The sequence below is a fragment of the Globicephala melas genome, chromosome 10 (assembly GCF_963455315.2).
Source record: "Globicephala melas chromosome 10, mGloMel1.2, whole genome shotgun sequence".
In the NCBI taxonomy this organism is placed as follows: Eukaryota; Metazoa; Chordata; class Mammalia; order Artiodactyla; family Delphinidae; genus Globicephala; species Globicephala melas.
Window position 1 is genome coordinate 63672120 of NC_083323.1, and position 16934 is coordinate 63689053.

Here is a 16934-nt window from a genome sequence, read left to right on the forward strand (position 1 = left end):
GTGAGTTATGTTGGAAAGTTACTGGTAGGGCTGTATTTTTGCATGTACAAAACATACAGTGAATTCTTCAAAGTTTGTCTCTGAAGTTAGTTTCTGCAAATTTTTACTTTAAATTAGTTTTCTTCAAGGTAACCATATTTTAGGGGACAATGATATTTTTCTGGTGGAGTAAATTTTTATTAATATTTTAATGTGGAAACCAGTAAGATCTAATTAGCAAGAATCAATTATACTTTTAGAATAATTTGCATCAAGTAAATTTCTCAATAGAATTTTTTTTCTTTCTTTTTTTTTTTAATCAGTTTGTCTCAGACTTTATTTTTATTTTTTAAATTTTTTGGCTGTGGCACGCAACTTGTGGGATTCTGGTTCCCCGATCAGGGATTGAACCCAGGCCCTCTGTAGAAGAAAGTGCCAAGTCCTAACCACTGGACAGCCAGGGAATTCCCTAGAATTTCCTTACTTGTACTGGAAAATTTTATTTGCATACTCGAAAAGAGAAATTTCATTGAAAAATTTAATTTATATACTCAGAAAGAGAAACTTCATTGAAAATTTTTGTAGACATACCGATCTTCCTTAAGTAATTTTGGTAAAGATCATTTAGAGTTAGATAAAATGATCAGTACTTACAGTAATTGAGATGATGAAAAGGGACAAAACTGAGGTAAGAGAGGAATAGGTTTCAAAATGTTTTCTCAAGGTCAAGCTTTCGAAGATAATTATTACATGAGTAATTGCTTCTTCCAACCATGTATTATATTCTGTTGTCCCTAAGAAAATGTTTTGTGTTTAGAAGTTTTTGGTAGCTCAGGGATCTTGAGACTGCATTAGCTTTATTATCTGAGTGGTGCCTTCTAGCTCAAAACATAAGCACCTTTGAAGATAATCTTAAAGAAGAGTGTGCTCCATACTTTGACTCTCTTAGCCTCTAAACGGCAGGTTTGGGACCAGAAAATGAGGGAGGCCTTCAATGATGACTCGGATAAAAGAAATATAAGATATTTTGAGTATCTTTAGCTTTTTAACCAGTTACCTTTTTTTTTTTAGGCTTTGAACTAACAATTGATCACCCACATACACATGTGGTAAAGTGCACTCAACTTGTTCGAGGTAAGGAATCCCAACTTGAGATGCTGTCTTAAATTGTTTTACCATTTAGAGGCTAAGATTTGCCCTGGACAAATACAGAACACAGCTGCTTTGGCCAAAATTTAAACTAAAAAACCTACCTGGCTTAAATCAAAATGAGTGGTTGGAGTTTTTCTGTTGGGTTCTTACAATGTTTTTAGGTGATCTCCAGATAAAGAGAGTTAGTTTCTTATGGATGTTTGTCAAAGCTGGGGGCAGATTTTGAAATGTCATCAAATCATAAGTATCTAACAGCAATTTTAAGGATGTCTTGGGGGTTAATTTGATTCTAGGGTTGATTGTCCTAGGCACTCTTAAGGCCACCCAGAGGGTCATCTAGAATTTATTTGAACTTATTTTCATCTTTGTTAATTCCCTGGCAGGACTTTTTTTTTTTTTTTTTTTGTGGTACGCGGGCCTCTCACTATTGTGGCCTCTTCCATTGTGGAGCACAGGCTCCGGACACGAAGGCTCAGCGGCCATGGCTCACAGGCCCAGCCGGTCCGCGGCATGTGGGATCTTCCCAGACGGGGGCACGAACCCGTGTCCCCTGCATCGGCAGGCGGACTCTCAACCACTGCGCCACCAGGGAAGCCCAGGACTTGGTTTTTATTCCGATTTAACTTTAGTAGCTGTAATTGCACAAAACCTAGCTCTTATTTATTTAAATAGTAGTATCAAGGCTATCTAGACACCATTGTGCGTTTAAATGCCACTTTTCGTTTCGTAGACTTAACTGATTGACAATTGGCCTTATTTGTGTGTTTCATTTGAAAACTCAATTTTCCCCGAGTTCTTATATTTTGAAAGGTTTACACTAACAGAGATGGATAAATGCTAATATTTAATCTAAGGAAGGTTAAAATTTGCTTTGTTACCCAGAGCATTTTTTTTTTGAAGGAGGAATTTTTATTTGTTTATTTATTTTTAATTTATTTTATTTTTTGGGCTGCATTGGGTCTTTGTTGCTGTGTGCGGGCTTTCTCTAGTTGCGGTGAGCGAGGGCTACTCTTCGTTGCGGTGTGTGGGCTTCTCATTGCGGTAGCTTCTCTTGTTGCAGAGCACGGGCTCTAGGTGGCCGGGCTTCAGGAATTGTGGCTCGCGGGCTCTGGACCACAGGCTCAGTAGCTGTGGCGCGTGGGCTTAGTTGCTCCGCGGCATGTGGGAACTTCCCAGACCAGGGCTCGAATCCGTGTCCCCTGCATCGGCAGGCGATTCTTAACCACTACGCCACCAGGGAAGCCCGAAGGAGGAATTTTTAAAATTGTAATATATATGAATAATTTATGTTATTTGCTAATTTTTTCCAGATATAGCAAGGTCTTCTGGATTCTGATCTTGCCTCCAAATTAGTTCATCCCCTAGCTTAGAATTTCTCAGTGAACCCTTGTATCAGGATCTCTGAGTTACTAACAAGTAAAAATGTTTGTTACATTCTTCTCCAAATGTGTTGAGTCAGACTCTAGGGAGGATGCCCAGGAATTGCATTTTAAACATGTACCCCTTATACCTGGTGTGCAGAATAAAGCTTAGGTCCCTAAGTCGGGAAGCAGCATAATTATTAATAGTATAATTAAAAATCACTCAAACTGTTTTCTTTGACAGTAGAATGTAAACATCACGTGGTCAGGGACCATGCCTGCCTCATTTACCACTATATTCTCTGCCTTGCAAATATTACATGCTTACTAAATACTTGTTTAGAATGAATGGAACTAATAACCTTCTCCCCCTCCCCCCTTTCTTTTTTTTAGCAAGCAAGGACTTAGCACAGACTTCTTACTTCATGGCAACCAACAGGTTTATATTTTAGTATTTTTCTCTTCTGTTTTTGGGATAGTACTTTACTTGCATTAGAATTGTCACTTTTTGATGGGTATATGGAAAGATGACAGGTCTTGCACTTAGTAAACTAGAAGCCAAAGATCTAGGCAAGGATCTCTGATACAATGTGTTATAGACAATTCTATGGTAAAGGTTGATTTTTCTGCAGTTTTCATGTGTACCTTAAAATTTCCATGCTGCTCTTTTAATTTGTTAAAGTGATATATTTATTTATTGCTGATCGTTTGATAGCCTACTTAATTCTGCATTTGTTACTTTGCTTTAACATATCCAAGAGCATAATTCTGAAAGTTTGTTTAAACTTGGGGTCCATTGACAGTGACTAAAATCTAATTTGGAGGATTCTGCTGTTACTATATTTTAAAAGACTCTGTTTTTCTTCACCCACGCCCAGATAAATGGGCATGTATATGTGTAAAGAGTTGTGATACTTTTTCTTTCTCCTTCCTTTTTTAAAGAAAAAAATTAATACATAACTTGTATTACCAAATGACTTGCTTATTCTCATCTCCAGTCTACTGGTTGTTCATGGAAACCAAAGATACTCCTAATGACTGTCAGGGCTAAGAAGTTCATTTTTATAGCCTGGTGGGAAAAATTTTAAAAGTAAACTGTCAAGTATATTGACACTTGAGAGAATGATTGTCTGTTCATTATTTTAAAGAGACCAGACCTATGATTGGCATGAGACAAGATAATTTTTAGAATATTTCCTTAGGTATTTGACTTAGGGATTATACATATCAAAAATCTTATAATTTTCCTTAAGTTCTGAGCTTATTCTCAGGATAATTAATCCTTATTTTAAAAAACTGAATGCTCAGTCTTTTACTTTTGTTTTTATTTTTTCCAGTCCTTCATTAGTGTGTGGATTAAATGATGTGTAGTCAGAAAAATTAGAAAAGTTGTTACCTGAGCCAGTGGGTTAATGGAAAAAATCATGTTGGGTGCTGGGTCAGAGCACTGGATATTTCTTGCCCTTCTTGCTCTCCAGTGGGTTTTTTATTTTTTTAACTTTTTTTTTTTTAACTTTTTTTTTAAAGTAATGGAGAGTTTTAACTTTGGGTTCAGAATTGAGAGCTCATGACACTCTCTTGTTTCCTTCCCTCTGATGTCAGCCTGCATTTGACCACATTTAGCCTGCAGTACACACCTCCTGTGGTGGCCTGTGTCTGCATTCATCTGGCTTGCAAGTGGTCCAACTGGGAGATCCCAGTCTCAACTGATGGGAAGCACTGGTGGGAGTATGTTGACGCCACTGTGACCTTGGAACTTTTAGATGGTAAGTTTTAGAGTAAGGGACCTTGAATAGCACTTGCTCTTGATCTGTCACATATCTGGCCAAAGGTGACTTGATTTCAGATGAATATAGTTAGTTGAGGTTATTCTTATTTCATTACTTCTGCCTCTGAGTTTTTCTTAAATGTTCTAATTTCATTTGTAGAACTGACACATGAATTTCTACAGATTCTGGAGAAAACCCCCAACAGGCTCAAACGAATTCGGAATTGGAGGGTAAGAATTATTGCTGTCAGTTTGTGGAACAAACCATTTTCTTCTTTTGACCAAACCAGTGAAAATACCAGATATGGATATGTACCCTCGGTTTGGAATTTCCCTTTTTGTAGTTATGCAATAGTCATAATTTCAACTTCATAGCTTGGCTTCTGGCCCAGAAATCCATTGCTGTAGGCGACAGTGAGATTTATTTGGTGTTTTGCAACTCTTGTGATTTAGTCATTTGGTCAGCAACATTGGTTATTTTCTTGTGTGGAGAGTGTTAAGGGGAAAAATTTGGCTTTTCTGAGTCACAGAATGTTGGCTTCTGGTATAGGAAAGATTCAGAGTTAGGAGATTAGAACTGGTATTATAATTTTGTCTTTGACATTACCTGCTTTTAAATGGATTTTAGAATTTTGTTTTTATATAGATTGCAGTCTAAAGTTGTATTTCAGATATTTTTCAAAGTCTTATTTATGAATAGTGGAATTAGCACCATTTGTTGAGAAGACTGTCCTTTCCCCATTGAATGGTCTTGGCACCCTTGTCAAAAATCATTTGACCATGTATGTGAAGGTTTATTTCTGGGCTTTCTATTCTGTTCCATTCATCTATCTATATGTCTGTATGTCAGTACCCCACTGTTTTGATTACTGTGGCTTTGTAGTAAGTTTTGGAATCAGGAAGTGTGAGTCTTTCTGTTTTGTTCTTCATTTTCAAGATTGTTTTGACTATTCAGGGTCCTTTGAGATTCCATATGAATTCTAGGATTTTTTCTTTTTTTAAATTTATTTTGGCTGTGCAGGGTCTTAGTTGCAGCACACGGGATCTTTGTTGCGGCATGTAGGCTTCTTAGTTGCAGCATGTGGACTCTTAGTTGCAGCATGCAGACTCTTAGTTGTGGCATGCATGCGGGATCTAGTTCTCTGACCAGGGATCGAACCCGGGCCCCCTGCATTGGGAGTGTGGAGTCTTAACCACTGGACCACCAGGGAAGTCCCCCCACATTTTAACAGTATTAATGTTTGAATTAATGTTTGGATCCAGAACATAGGTGAGTTTCCAGTTATGTTTTACTTAATTTTTTTCAGCAGTGTTTTGCAGTTTTCATTGTACAAGTCTTTTACTTCCTTGGTTAATTCCCAAGTATTTTATTCTTTTTGGTGCTGTTGTAAATGGAATTGTTTTCATAATTTCCTTTTTAGATTGTTTATTCATGTAGAGAAATGTAACTGAATTTTATTTGTTGACTTTGTATCCTGTTACTTTGCCCAATTCATTTATTAATTCTAATAAAATCAGAAAAAATAAATTCTTTTTGGTTGAGTCTTTAGAGTTATCTACATATAAGTTCATGTCATCTGCAAACAGAGATAATTTTACTTCTTCTTTTCCAATTTGATGCTGTTTCTTTTTCTTGCCTGATTGCTGTGGCTAGAACTTCCAATACAGTGTTGAATGGAAGTGGTGAAAGTGAACATCTTTTCCTTATTCCTGGTCTTAAAGAAAACTTTCAGTCTTTCACCATTGAATATGATGTTCACTGTGGGTTTTTTATATGTGACTTTTATTATGTTGAGGTAGTTTCCTCTTTATGTTCCTAGTTTGTTGAGTGTTTTTATCATGAAAGTGTGTTGAATTTTGTCAAACGCTTTCTCTGCACAAATTGAGATGATCATGTGATTTGTTTCCTTCATTCTGTTTGTGTGACATATTACATCAGTTGATTTCCATATTTTGAACCCTCCTTATATTCCAGGAATAAATTCCACTTGGTCATGCATGATATGTAATTTTTTTTAAATGCCACCAAATTCATCTTGCTAGTATTTTGTTGATGATTTTTGCATCCGTGGTTATAAGGGATATTGGCCTGTAGTTTTCCTTTCTTGTAGTGTTTTCTTCTAGCTTTGGTATCAGGGTAATGCTTGCCTCATAGAATGAGTTGAGAAGTGTTTCCTTCTCTTCAAATTTTTGGAAAGTTTGAAAAGGAGTGGCATTACTTTGTTAAATGATTGATAGGATTAACCAGTAAGTCTTTTTTTCCTTTGGAGATTTTTGATTACTAATTCAATTTTATTTATTTATTTTTTAAAATTTATTTATTTATTTTGGGCTGTGTTGGGTCTTCATTGCTGCACACAGGCTTTCTCTAGTTGCGGGGAGCGGGGGCTACTCTTTGTTGCAGTGGGCAGGCTTCTCATTGCAGTGGCTTCTCTTGTTGCGGAGCATGGGCTCTAGGCGCGTGTGGGCTCAGTAGTTGTGGCTCGCAGGTTCTAGAGTGCAGGCTCAGTAGTTGTGGCACATGGGCTTAGTTGCTCCGCAGCATGTGGGATCTTCCCGGACCAGGGCTCGAACCCGTGTCCCTTGCATTGGCAGGCGGATTCTTAACCACTGGGCCACCAGGGAAGTCCTGATTCAATTTTATTACTAGCTGTAAGTCTATTCAGATTTTCTGTTTCTTCATGATTTAGTCTTGATAGGTTTTGTGTTTCTAGGAATTTGTCCCTTTTGTCTGGGTTATTCAATTTGTTGATATACAGTTTGTTCTGTTAGAATGGTAGCAATGTCTCCACTTTTATTTCTGATTTTAGTAGTTTGAGTCTTCCCTCTTTTTTTCTTAGTCTGTCTAGCTAAAGATTTGTCAATTTTGTTGATGTTCTCAAGGAACCAATTTTTGTTTTGGTTTTTCTCTAGTTTATTTTATCTCTGCTCTAATCTTTATTATATCTTTCCTTCTGCTAGCTTTGTGTTCAGTTCTTTTTCTAGTTCCTTAAGTTATAAAGTTAGTTTGTTCTTTTGAGATGTTTCTTGGTTGTTTTTTTTTTTTTTGGCCACACTGCACAGCTTGTGGGATTTTTAGTTCCCTGACCAGGGATTGAACCCAGGCCCCCCAGGCAGTGAGCGCACGGAGTCCTAACCACTGGGCTGCTAGGGAATTCCCAGTTTCTTGTTTTTTTATTAAGTACTTTTTACTTTTTAAATTTTTATTTTTTTGGCTACTCTGTGTGGCATACTGGATCTTAGTTCCTCAACCAGGGACTGAACTCATAGCTCCTGCATTGGGAGTGCAGAGTCTTAACCATTGGACTGCCAGGGAAGTCCCTGGTTTTTTTAATGTAGTGTTTATAGCTATAAATTTCTTCCTTAGCACCACTTTTGCTGCATACCTTAAGTTTGATATGTTGTGTTTTGTTTTTCTTGGTCTCTAAGTATTTTCTAATTTCCCTTTTGATTTCTTTGATCCATTGGTTTAATTTCTACAATTTTGTGATTTTTTTTTTTTCCCCGATTTTCTTTCTGATACTGATTTCTAACTTTATCTTGTTGTGGTCAGAAAAAATACATGGTATGATATGTATCTTTTAAAATCTATTGACTAAGTTTGCAGCCTAACATATGGTCTGTCCTGGATAATGTCCCATATGCACTTGAAGAATGTATGTGCTGCTGTTTTTGGGGAGAGTGTTCTGTGTATGTCTGTAGATCTAGTTAGTTTATTAAGTCCTACTTCTTTATCTTCTGCTTGATCTATTATTGTGAGTGGGGTATTGAAGTCTCCAACTATTACTGTAAAGCTGTCTATTTCTCTTTAATTCTGTTAGGTTTTGGCCTCATATATTTTGATGGCCTGTCATTAGGTGTGTAAATGTTTATAATTGCTATGTCTAATTTCTGTAGCTAGCCTTTTAAAATATATAATGCTCTTTTTTGTCTCTTGAAATCTTTTTTATTTCAAGTCTGTTTTGTCTGCTATTAGTATAGCCATGCATGCTCTCTTTTGGTTACCGTTTGCATTGTATACCTTTTTCCATCCTTTCCCTTTCAGCCCGTTTGGGTCTTTGGATCTCAGCCTCTTGTAGATAGCATATAGTTGGATCATATATTTTTATCCATTCTACAAATCTGTCTTTTCCTTAAGAGTTTAATCCATTTACACTTAAAGTAATTACATATAAGGAGAGATTTACTTCTGTCACTTAATGCTATTTGATTTTTAGACAGGCATACCTTGTTTTATTAAACTTTACGGATATTGCATTTTTTATATTGAAGGTTTGTGGCAGCCCTGCGTCAAGCAAGTCTGTTGACGCCATTTTCCCAACAGTATTTGCTTACTTCGTGTCTCTGTTACACATTGGTAATTATGGCAGTATGCTGAACTTTTTCATTATCATTATATCTGTTATGGTGATATGTGATCAGTAATCTTTAGTATTACTACTACAGCTCACTGAAGGCTCAAATGATGGTTAGCATTTTTTAGCAATAAGGTATTTTAAATTAAGGTATGTCCATTTTTTTTTAGACATAATGCTATTGCACATTTAATAGACTGTAGTGTAAACACAATTTTTTTTTTTGCGGTACATGGGCCTCTCACTGCTGTGGCCTCTCCCGTTGCGGAGCACAGGCTCCGGACGCGCAGGCTCAGTGGCCGTGGCGCATGGGCCCAGCCGCTCCGCGGCATGTGGGATCTTCCCGGACCAGGGCACAAACCCGCATCCCCTGCATCGGCAGGCAGACTCTCAACCACTGCGCCACCAGGGAAGCCCTAAACACAATTTTTATATGCACTGGGAAACCAAAACATTTGTGTGGCTCACTTTATTGTGATATTTGCTTTACTGAGATGGTCTGGAACGGAACCCACAGTATCTCCAAGGTATGCCTACTGTATGCCTTACGGCTTTTTTGTCCCTCATTTCCTGCATTATACTGTCTTTTGTGCTTAGTTGATTTTTCATAGTGAAAAATTTTAAATTCCTTTTTCATTCATTTTTTGTATTAACATACAAAATTTGTCTCCTTTATAGCTGCATCCTCATCCCTTTTGGTTGTTGATGTTACAAAATTAAATAATTGTGTGCCCCCTGAAAACTAATAATTCTTTTAGATGCATTAGGCTCTTATACGATATAAAAAATAAGATTTGGAATTATAAGACAAAGTTATAGTAATACTAGGTTTTACACTAATTTTTTTTTTCCCTGAGAATGTGTTAGTCTCCTAAATCATGTAGAAAGCAAAATGTGCAATTACAAACCATTGTTACAATACCAGCTTTTATAATTGCCCATGTATTTACTTTTATTGAGGTCTTTATTTCTCCATGTGGCTTGAAGTTACTGTCTTGGAGGACTCCCTTGAGCCTTTCTTGTATGGCTGGTCTAGTGGTCACGAATCCCCTCAGCTTTTTTTTTTTTTTTTTTTTTTTGCGGTACACAGGCCTCTCACTGTTGTGGCCTCTCCCGTTGCGGAGCACAGGCTCCAGACGCGCAGGCTCAGCGGCCATGGCTCACGGGCCCAGCTGCTCTGTGGCATGTGGGATCCTCCCGGACCGGGGCACGAACCCGTGTCCCCTGCATCGGCAGGCGACTCTCAACCACTGCGCCACCAGGGAAGCCCCCCTCAGCTATTGTTTATCTGGAGATAATTAATTTCTCCTTCACTTTTTTGAAGGACATTCTTACTGGATATAGGATGCTTGGCCGACAATTTTTTTCTTTTAGTACTTGGGATGTATCAGCTCACTATCTTGTGGCCTCCAAAGTTTCTGTTGAGAAATCTCATGATCTTATTGAGGATCCCTTGTATGTGACAGTTTGCTTCTTGCTGCTTTCAAAATTCTGTCTTTGGCTTTTGAAAGTTTGAGTATGATATGTCTTTTTTTTTTTGATACCATGATTTTAAGAATTGAGGTATAGTTGATGTACAATATTATATAAATTTCAGGTGTATAACAAAATGATTCACAATTTTTAAAGGTTATATTCCATTTATACTTATTATAAAATATTGGCTATATTCCCTGTGTTGTACTATATATCCTCGTAGCTTATTTATTTTATACATAGTAGTTTGTACCTCTTAATCCCCTACCCTTATCTTGCCCCTTCCCCCTTCCCTCTCCCCACTGGTAACCACTAGTTTGTTGCCTATACCTGTGAGTCTGTATCTATTTTGTTATATTCATTAATTTTATTTTTTAAATTCCACATATAAGTGGTAACATACAGTATTTAGCCTAATACCCTCCAAGTTCATCTATGTTGTTGCAAATGGAAAAATTTCCTTCTTTTTTATGACTGAGTTGTATTCCATCGTATATATACCACATCTTCTTTACCCATTCATCTGTTTTTTTTTTTTAATTGAAGTATAGTTGGGGAGTTACCTGGTGGTCTAGTGGTTAGAATTTGGCGCTTTCACTGCCACGGCCTGGGTTCAATCCCTGGTCAGGGAACAGATCCTGCAAGCTGTGTGGTGTGGCAAAAAAAAGAAAAAAAAAAATAGAAGTGTAGTTGATTTACAATGTTGTGTTAATTTCTGCTGTACATCAAAGTGGTTCATTTATACACATATATACATTCTTTTTCATATTCTTTTCCATTATAGTTTATCAGAGGATATTGAATATAGTTCCTTGTGCTATATAGTAGGACCTTGTTGTTTATCAATTCTATATATAATAGTTTGCATCTGCTAACCCCAAACTCCCACTCCATCCCTCCCTCATCCCCCTCCCCCTTGGCAACCCTAAGTCTGTTCTTTATGTCTGTGAGTCTGTTTCTGTTTCGTAGGTAAGTTCATTTGTGTCATATTTTAGATTCCATGTATAAATGATATCATATGATATTTGTCTTTGTCTAACTTTAACTTCACTTAGTATGATAATCTCTAGGTCCATCCATGTTGCTGCAAATGACATTATTTTGTTCTTTTTTAATGGCTGAGTAGTATTCCATTGTATATATGTACCACATCTTCTTATCCATTCATCTGTCAATGGACATTTAGGTTGTTTCCACGTTTTGGCTATTGTGAATAGTGCTGCTATGAACATTGGGGTGCATGTATCTTTTTGAACTATAGTTTTGTCCAGATGTATGCCCAGGAGTGGGATTGCTGGATGATATGGCAACTCTATTTTTAGCTTTTTGAGGAACCTCCATACTGCTTTCCATAGTGGCTGCACCATCTTACATTCCCACCAACAGTGTAGGAGGGTTCCCTTTTCTCCATACCCTTTCTAGCATTTGTTATTTGTAGACTTTTTAATGATGGCCATTCTGACTGGTATGAGGTGGTACCTCTTTGTAGTTTTATTTGCATTTCTCTGATAAGTAGTGATGTTGAGCATCTTTTCATGTGCCTGTTGGCCATCTGTATATCTTCTTTGGAGAAATGTGTATTTAGGTCTTCTTCCCATGTTTTTTGGATTGGGTTGTTTGTTTTTTTGTTGTTGAGTTGTATGAGCTGTTTTTATATTTTGGAAATTAAGCCCTTATCAGTCACATGATTTGCAAATATTTTCTCCTAGTCCATAGGTTATCTTTTCGTTTTGTTTACTGTTTGCTATGCAAAAGCTTGTATTTGATTAGGTCCATTTGTTTATTTTTGCTTTTATTTCTATTGCCTTGGGAGACTGACCTAAGAAAACCTTGGTACATTTATGTCAGGATGTTTTGCTTATGTTCTCATCTAGAAGTTTTATGGTGTCATGTCTTATGTTTAAGTCTTTAAGCCATTTTGAGTTTATTTTTGTGTATGGTGTGAGGGTGTGTTCTAACTTCATTGAATTACATGTGGCTATCCAACTTTCCCAACACCACTTGTTGAGGAGACTGTATATTCTTGCCTCCTTTGCCAAAGATTAATTGACTGTAGGCATGTGTGTTTATTTATGGGCTCTCTATTCTGTTCCATTGATCCAGATGTCTGATTTTGTGCCAGTACCACACTGATTACTGATAGCTTTGTAGTACTCTCTGAAGTCTGGGAGGGTTAAGTATGATATGTCTTGATGTGAGTCTCTTTGAGTTCATCCTGGAGTTCACTGAGCTTCTTGGATATCTATGTTCATGTTTTTTCATCAGATTTGGAGAGTTCTGAGCTGCTGTATCTTCACATATTCTCTGCCTCTTTCTCTTTCTTTTCATTTTCTGGAATTCCCACAATGCATACATTGGTCTATTTGATGGTGTCCCATAGGTCCCTTAGGCTCTGTTCACTTGCTTCAGTCTTTTTTCTTTCTGTTCCTCAGACTTGATAATTTCCATTGTCCTATTTTCAAGTTTGCTGATTCTTCTGCCTGTTCAGATCTGCCTTTGAATCCCTCCAGTGCATTTTTCATTTCAGTTATTGTACTTTTCAGCTCCAGGATTTCTTTCTGGTTTCTTTTAAAGTTTTTAATCTCTTTTTTGATACTTTAATTTTGTTCACATGTTGTTTTCTTGACTTTTTGACATTTTCATTTCCTTGAGTATCTTTAAGGCAGTTAATGTCTTTGCCTAGTAGATCTGCCATTGGGTCTTTTTCAGGGACAGTTTCTGTTGATTTTTTTTTTCCTTTGAATGGGCTATACTTTTCGTGTTTATGTGCCTTGTGATTTTTTTGTTGAAGACTGGACATTTGAATCTAATAACATGGTAACTCTGGAAATCAGATTCTCTCCCTTTCCTGGAGTTTGCTGGGATTTTTTTTTTTTTTTTTTTTGTATATTTGGGGTGGGGGCTTGATTTTGAAGGATATTTCTGTGCTGAGGATCAGCTTGATGTATAAAATTAATGTCTTCTCAGTTCTTATCTGAGCCTTTTCCTGGACATTTCTGTAGGGACAGTGTTTTTTTTTATGTTCTACTCTAATATCTGGCTCCCAAAGGGAGAAAAAGCAAAAAATGAAGTGGGGGAGGAAGGGGGCTGGCCCTTTATATCCAGGGAAGTCACTTCAGCCAGAGGGGGAGGGGATTACAACAATGGAGGGAGGTGCAACAACAATGGCTACCTTTCTCTTTGTATCTCTGTGATTGAAAGCAGCAGTCAGCCATCAGACCACAGATCTCCAGTATTTGGAAAATAGAGCTCTTTTTGCCTAACCAGCATCCCCCAAGCTGTGTGCAAGCGACTCCAGGAACAGCTGCACAGCTGACTGGGGCTGAGAGCTGAAATTGAGGGAAATTAACTTCAGTTTATTGTCCAGGGCTTACCCTGGCAGCTGCAAGCCTTCAACAGACTGCAAAGTTCCAAAATAGTTATGTCAGACAGATTCTGCCTTTGCAGTTGTTGTCTAGGTGGGACAGATTCCTGGTGCTTCCTACTCTGCTGTCTTCACAGAATCTTCCTCCTTTTTTAAGGCTAAATGGTATTTCATTGTATATATAGACCACATTTTTTTAAATACATTCATTTATTGATGGACACTTGGGTTGCTTTCATACCTTAGGTATTGTGAAAAGTGCCGCAACGAACATGGGAGTTCAGATACCTCTTTGAGATCTTGTGATGCTTGATTTAAGGTTTAAAAAATCGTATCTCTCCTGATGGTAATAATTATCAGTCTCATGTTATAGTAACCTCCTGGTTATGGGCTATCCCAAACTCCCAATGTCACAGCAAACACAGTCTACTCATTTCAGTGTTTTTTTTCCATTTGATAAATTACCTGAAGTGAAAAGATGCTATTTGCTTCATTCTAGGCATGCCAGGCTGCCAAGAAAACAAAAACGGATGACCGAGGAGCAGATGAAAACACTTCGGAGCAGACAATCCTTAATATGATTTCCCAGAGCTCTTCAGATACAACTATTGCAGGTTTAATGAGTATGTCAGCTTCTTCTACCACAAGTGCAGTGCCTTCCCTTCCAGCCACTGAAGAGTCAACCAGTAACTTAAGCAATGTGGAGATGTTGCCGAGTGAGCGTTGGCTGTCCTCCCACCCTCCTTTTAAGGTAGAACCTGCTCAGGGTCATCGGACTAGTGAGAATTTAGCACTTATAGGAGTTGATCATTCCTTGCAACAGGATGGTTCAAATGCATTTGTTTCCCAGAAGCAGACTAGTAAGAGTGTGCCATCAGCTAAAGTATCACTGAAAGAATACCGTGCAAAGCATGCAGAAGAGTTGGCTGCCCAGAAGAGGCAACTGGAGAACATGGAGGCCAATGTGAAGTCACAGTATGCCTTCGCTGCCCAGAATCTTCTGGCTCACCATGATAGCCATTCTTCCCTCCTTCTGAAAATGCCCACAGAGGGCTCAGAAAACCCTGAGCGGCCTTTTCTGGAAAAGACTGACAAAACGGCTCTCAAAATGAGAATCCCAATGACAAGTGGAGATAAAGCTGCCACTTCAAAACCAGAGGAGATAAAAATGCGCATCAAAGTTCACACTGCCGCTGACAAGCACAATTCTGTAGATGACAGTGTCACAAAGAGCCGTGAGCACAAAGAAAAGCACAAGACTCACCCATCTAATCATCATCATCATCATAATCACCACTCACACAAACACTCTCACTCACAGCTTCCAGCTAGTACTGGGAACAAACGTCCAGGTGATCCAAAACATAGTAGCCAGACAAGCACCTTAGCACACAAACCCTATAGCTTGTCTAGCTCTTTCTCCTCTTCCAGTTCTTCTCGTAAAAGGCCCTTCCCTGAAGAGACTGGAGGGGCAGTGTTTGATCATTCAGCTAAGACTGCCAAGAATACTAAATCCTCTTCCATAAATTTCTCCTTCCCTCCTCTTCCTGCAATGGCCCAGTTGCCTGGGCATAGCTCAGACACAAGTGGCCTTACTTTTTCACAGCCCAGCTGTAAAACTCGAGTTCCTCACATGAAATTGGATAAAGGCTCCACTGGGGCCAATGGTCACAATGCAACCCAGACCATAGACTATCAAGATACTGTGAATATGCTTCACTCCCTTCTCCATGCCCAAGGCGTTCAGCCCACTCAGCCACCTGCGTTTGAATATGTTCATTCTTATGGAGAATATCTGAATCCACGGGCTGGTGGAATGTCCTCCAGACCTGGCAATACAGACAAACCCCGGCTACCACCTCTACCATCAGAACCTCCTCCACCACTTCCACCCCTTCCCAAGTAAAAAAGAAAAAGAGGAGAAAAAAACTTTAAAAACACATCTTTTTTTTTTTTTTTAAACTACTGATTCTGGACTAAGAAAATTACTTCCCTTATGAAACATGTCACCCTTGTTGGACTAGAAATAAATTTATATTGAGACATGGGAAGGTGGTAGAGGGCCCTGGTTATTATATCGCCTGCCTCAGAAATTTAACTATTTTATTATAGTTTTTACTGAGAGGTGAGAATGTGTTAAAGCTGTGAAAGATTCAGAATACTTTCTCTGTTCTTGGCCTCTCCACTTCCTAATTAGGTCGATTAGAGTTGATATCTTCCCTCTTCTTGCCAGGACTGAAGTATGGAGGGTTTGTTTTATCAAACAGTTGTGGATCCTTTTGGTGTTTAATATATCAGAAGAGAGGAAGTATTTAAATGTCAAAATCTTTTAAGAGACTTTAAAAAAATAATTTAAAGAAAGTAAATTATCTGTTTAGTTTTTTTATATAATTGGGGAAGGGATAGGGATTTTGCTGTGTGTATGAGATACACGGCAGTGAGTCCTGGGGGGTGGGATTGGAGGGTGGGGGGTGTGTGTGTAGTGGGGATGGGAGGATAGGATTTTGGCCGTGAGTTCTGAGATCGGCTCTGGCCACTTGAAGTGTTTCGACCTTTAAGTGTGTATGTAAGTGTGGGTATGTGTGTTTTAAAATCATGTTTTATCTTTCCTTCCCTGTACTTCACCATTTTTACTTCCTAACAGTCTACTAGAGAGAACACGGTGTGGCCTTTAAAACATAAAGGAAGGAAGAGGCCTGTATTTGACATTTCTCTTTCTTTATGTTGTAATTGAGGGTAGCCTTCTAAATTCTAGTTTGGGCAGGTGCAGCCAATGGTCTGACTCTGGACTCCATTATAAAAACTTCCTTTTTACCCCCTTTTTCCTTTTGATACAGAACAAAGGTGGGGTTGAGGAAGAAGGCTGGAGAGCTAGGCTGGCTTCTGCCCTACAGAATTGGGTGTCCTTTTTTTCATATTGGGCTTTGGGAAAGTGTTCAAGTAAGAGCAGTCTCAGGGTCTCTGAAGGGTAGGGGGATGTACTATCCTTCCTGTGAAAGCCCAGACCATATGTGAGAATAGATCTGGGAGAAGCCATGGAGCTAAAGGATACTGAAAACAATGAAAACTGTGATTGGGAATTTTTAGGACATTGTATTTTAAATTATATTATGAATGTAAGACTTGATTTTTATCTGTATATCTGAAGGGAGGCAGCTGCATCCTCAATTTTTGCAGCCTATATGACTTCAGAGATTGGAGCTTATGAATTTAACAGTGCTGGTGCCATGAAGGTGAGCAAGCCTAGCCTTCAGATACTGTTATGTTTAGATTGTGCATCTTTGGTGGTTTTAGCTTCTAGGCAGAAGTTCTTCTGTAGATTTCTAAGAGTCCTTTAGAAAAATGGATCAGGAGTCCTATTCTAATGGGTGCTTAATTATCCCATATTTTAGGAGTGAACATTTTTGTTGAGGAAAGAAATCTTTCAAGGGGCCAGAAAGAATTCTAAGCCAAGTTGTCCAGCTGAAAATGCCACCTAG

The 16934-nt window shown here is 38.3% G+C and overlaps 1 protein-coding gene across 2 annotated transcripts in view; it reads left to right on the forward strand.

Moving 5' to 3' along the window:
* The window catches only part of CCNT1 (cyclin T1), a 28576-nt gene extending 13159 nt beyond the window's left edge, over nt 1–15417 (forward strand). For both annotated transcript variants that reach the window (XM_030835240.2, XM_060305746.1), the window contains exons 5-9: nt 1051–1113; nt 2886–2931; nt 4095–4258; nt 4421–4491; nt 13955–15417. In XM_030835240.2, the coding sequence (XP_030691100.1) occupies nt 1051–1113; nt 2886–2931; nt 4095–4258; nt 4421–4491; nt 13955–15361 (1751 nt within the window). In that variant the 3' untranslated portion in view covers nt 15362–15417. The remainder of the gene's footprint in view (nt 1–1050; nt 1114–2885; nt 2932–4094; nt 4259–4420; nt 4492–13954) is intronic.
* The last annotated feature ends 1517 nt before the right edge of the window (nt 15418–16934 follow it).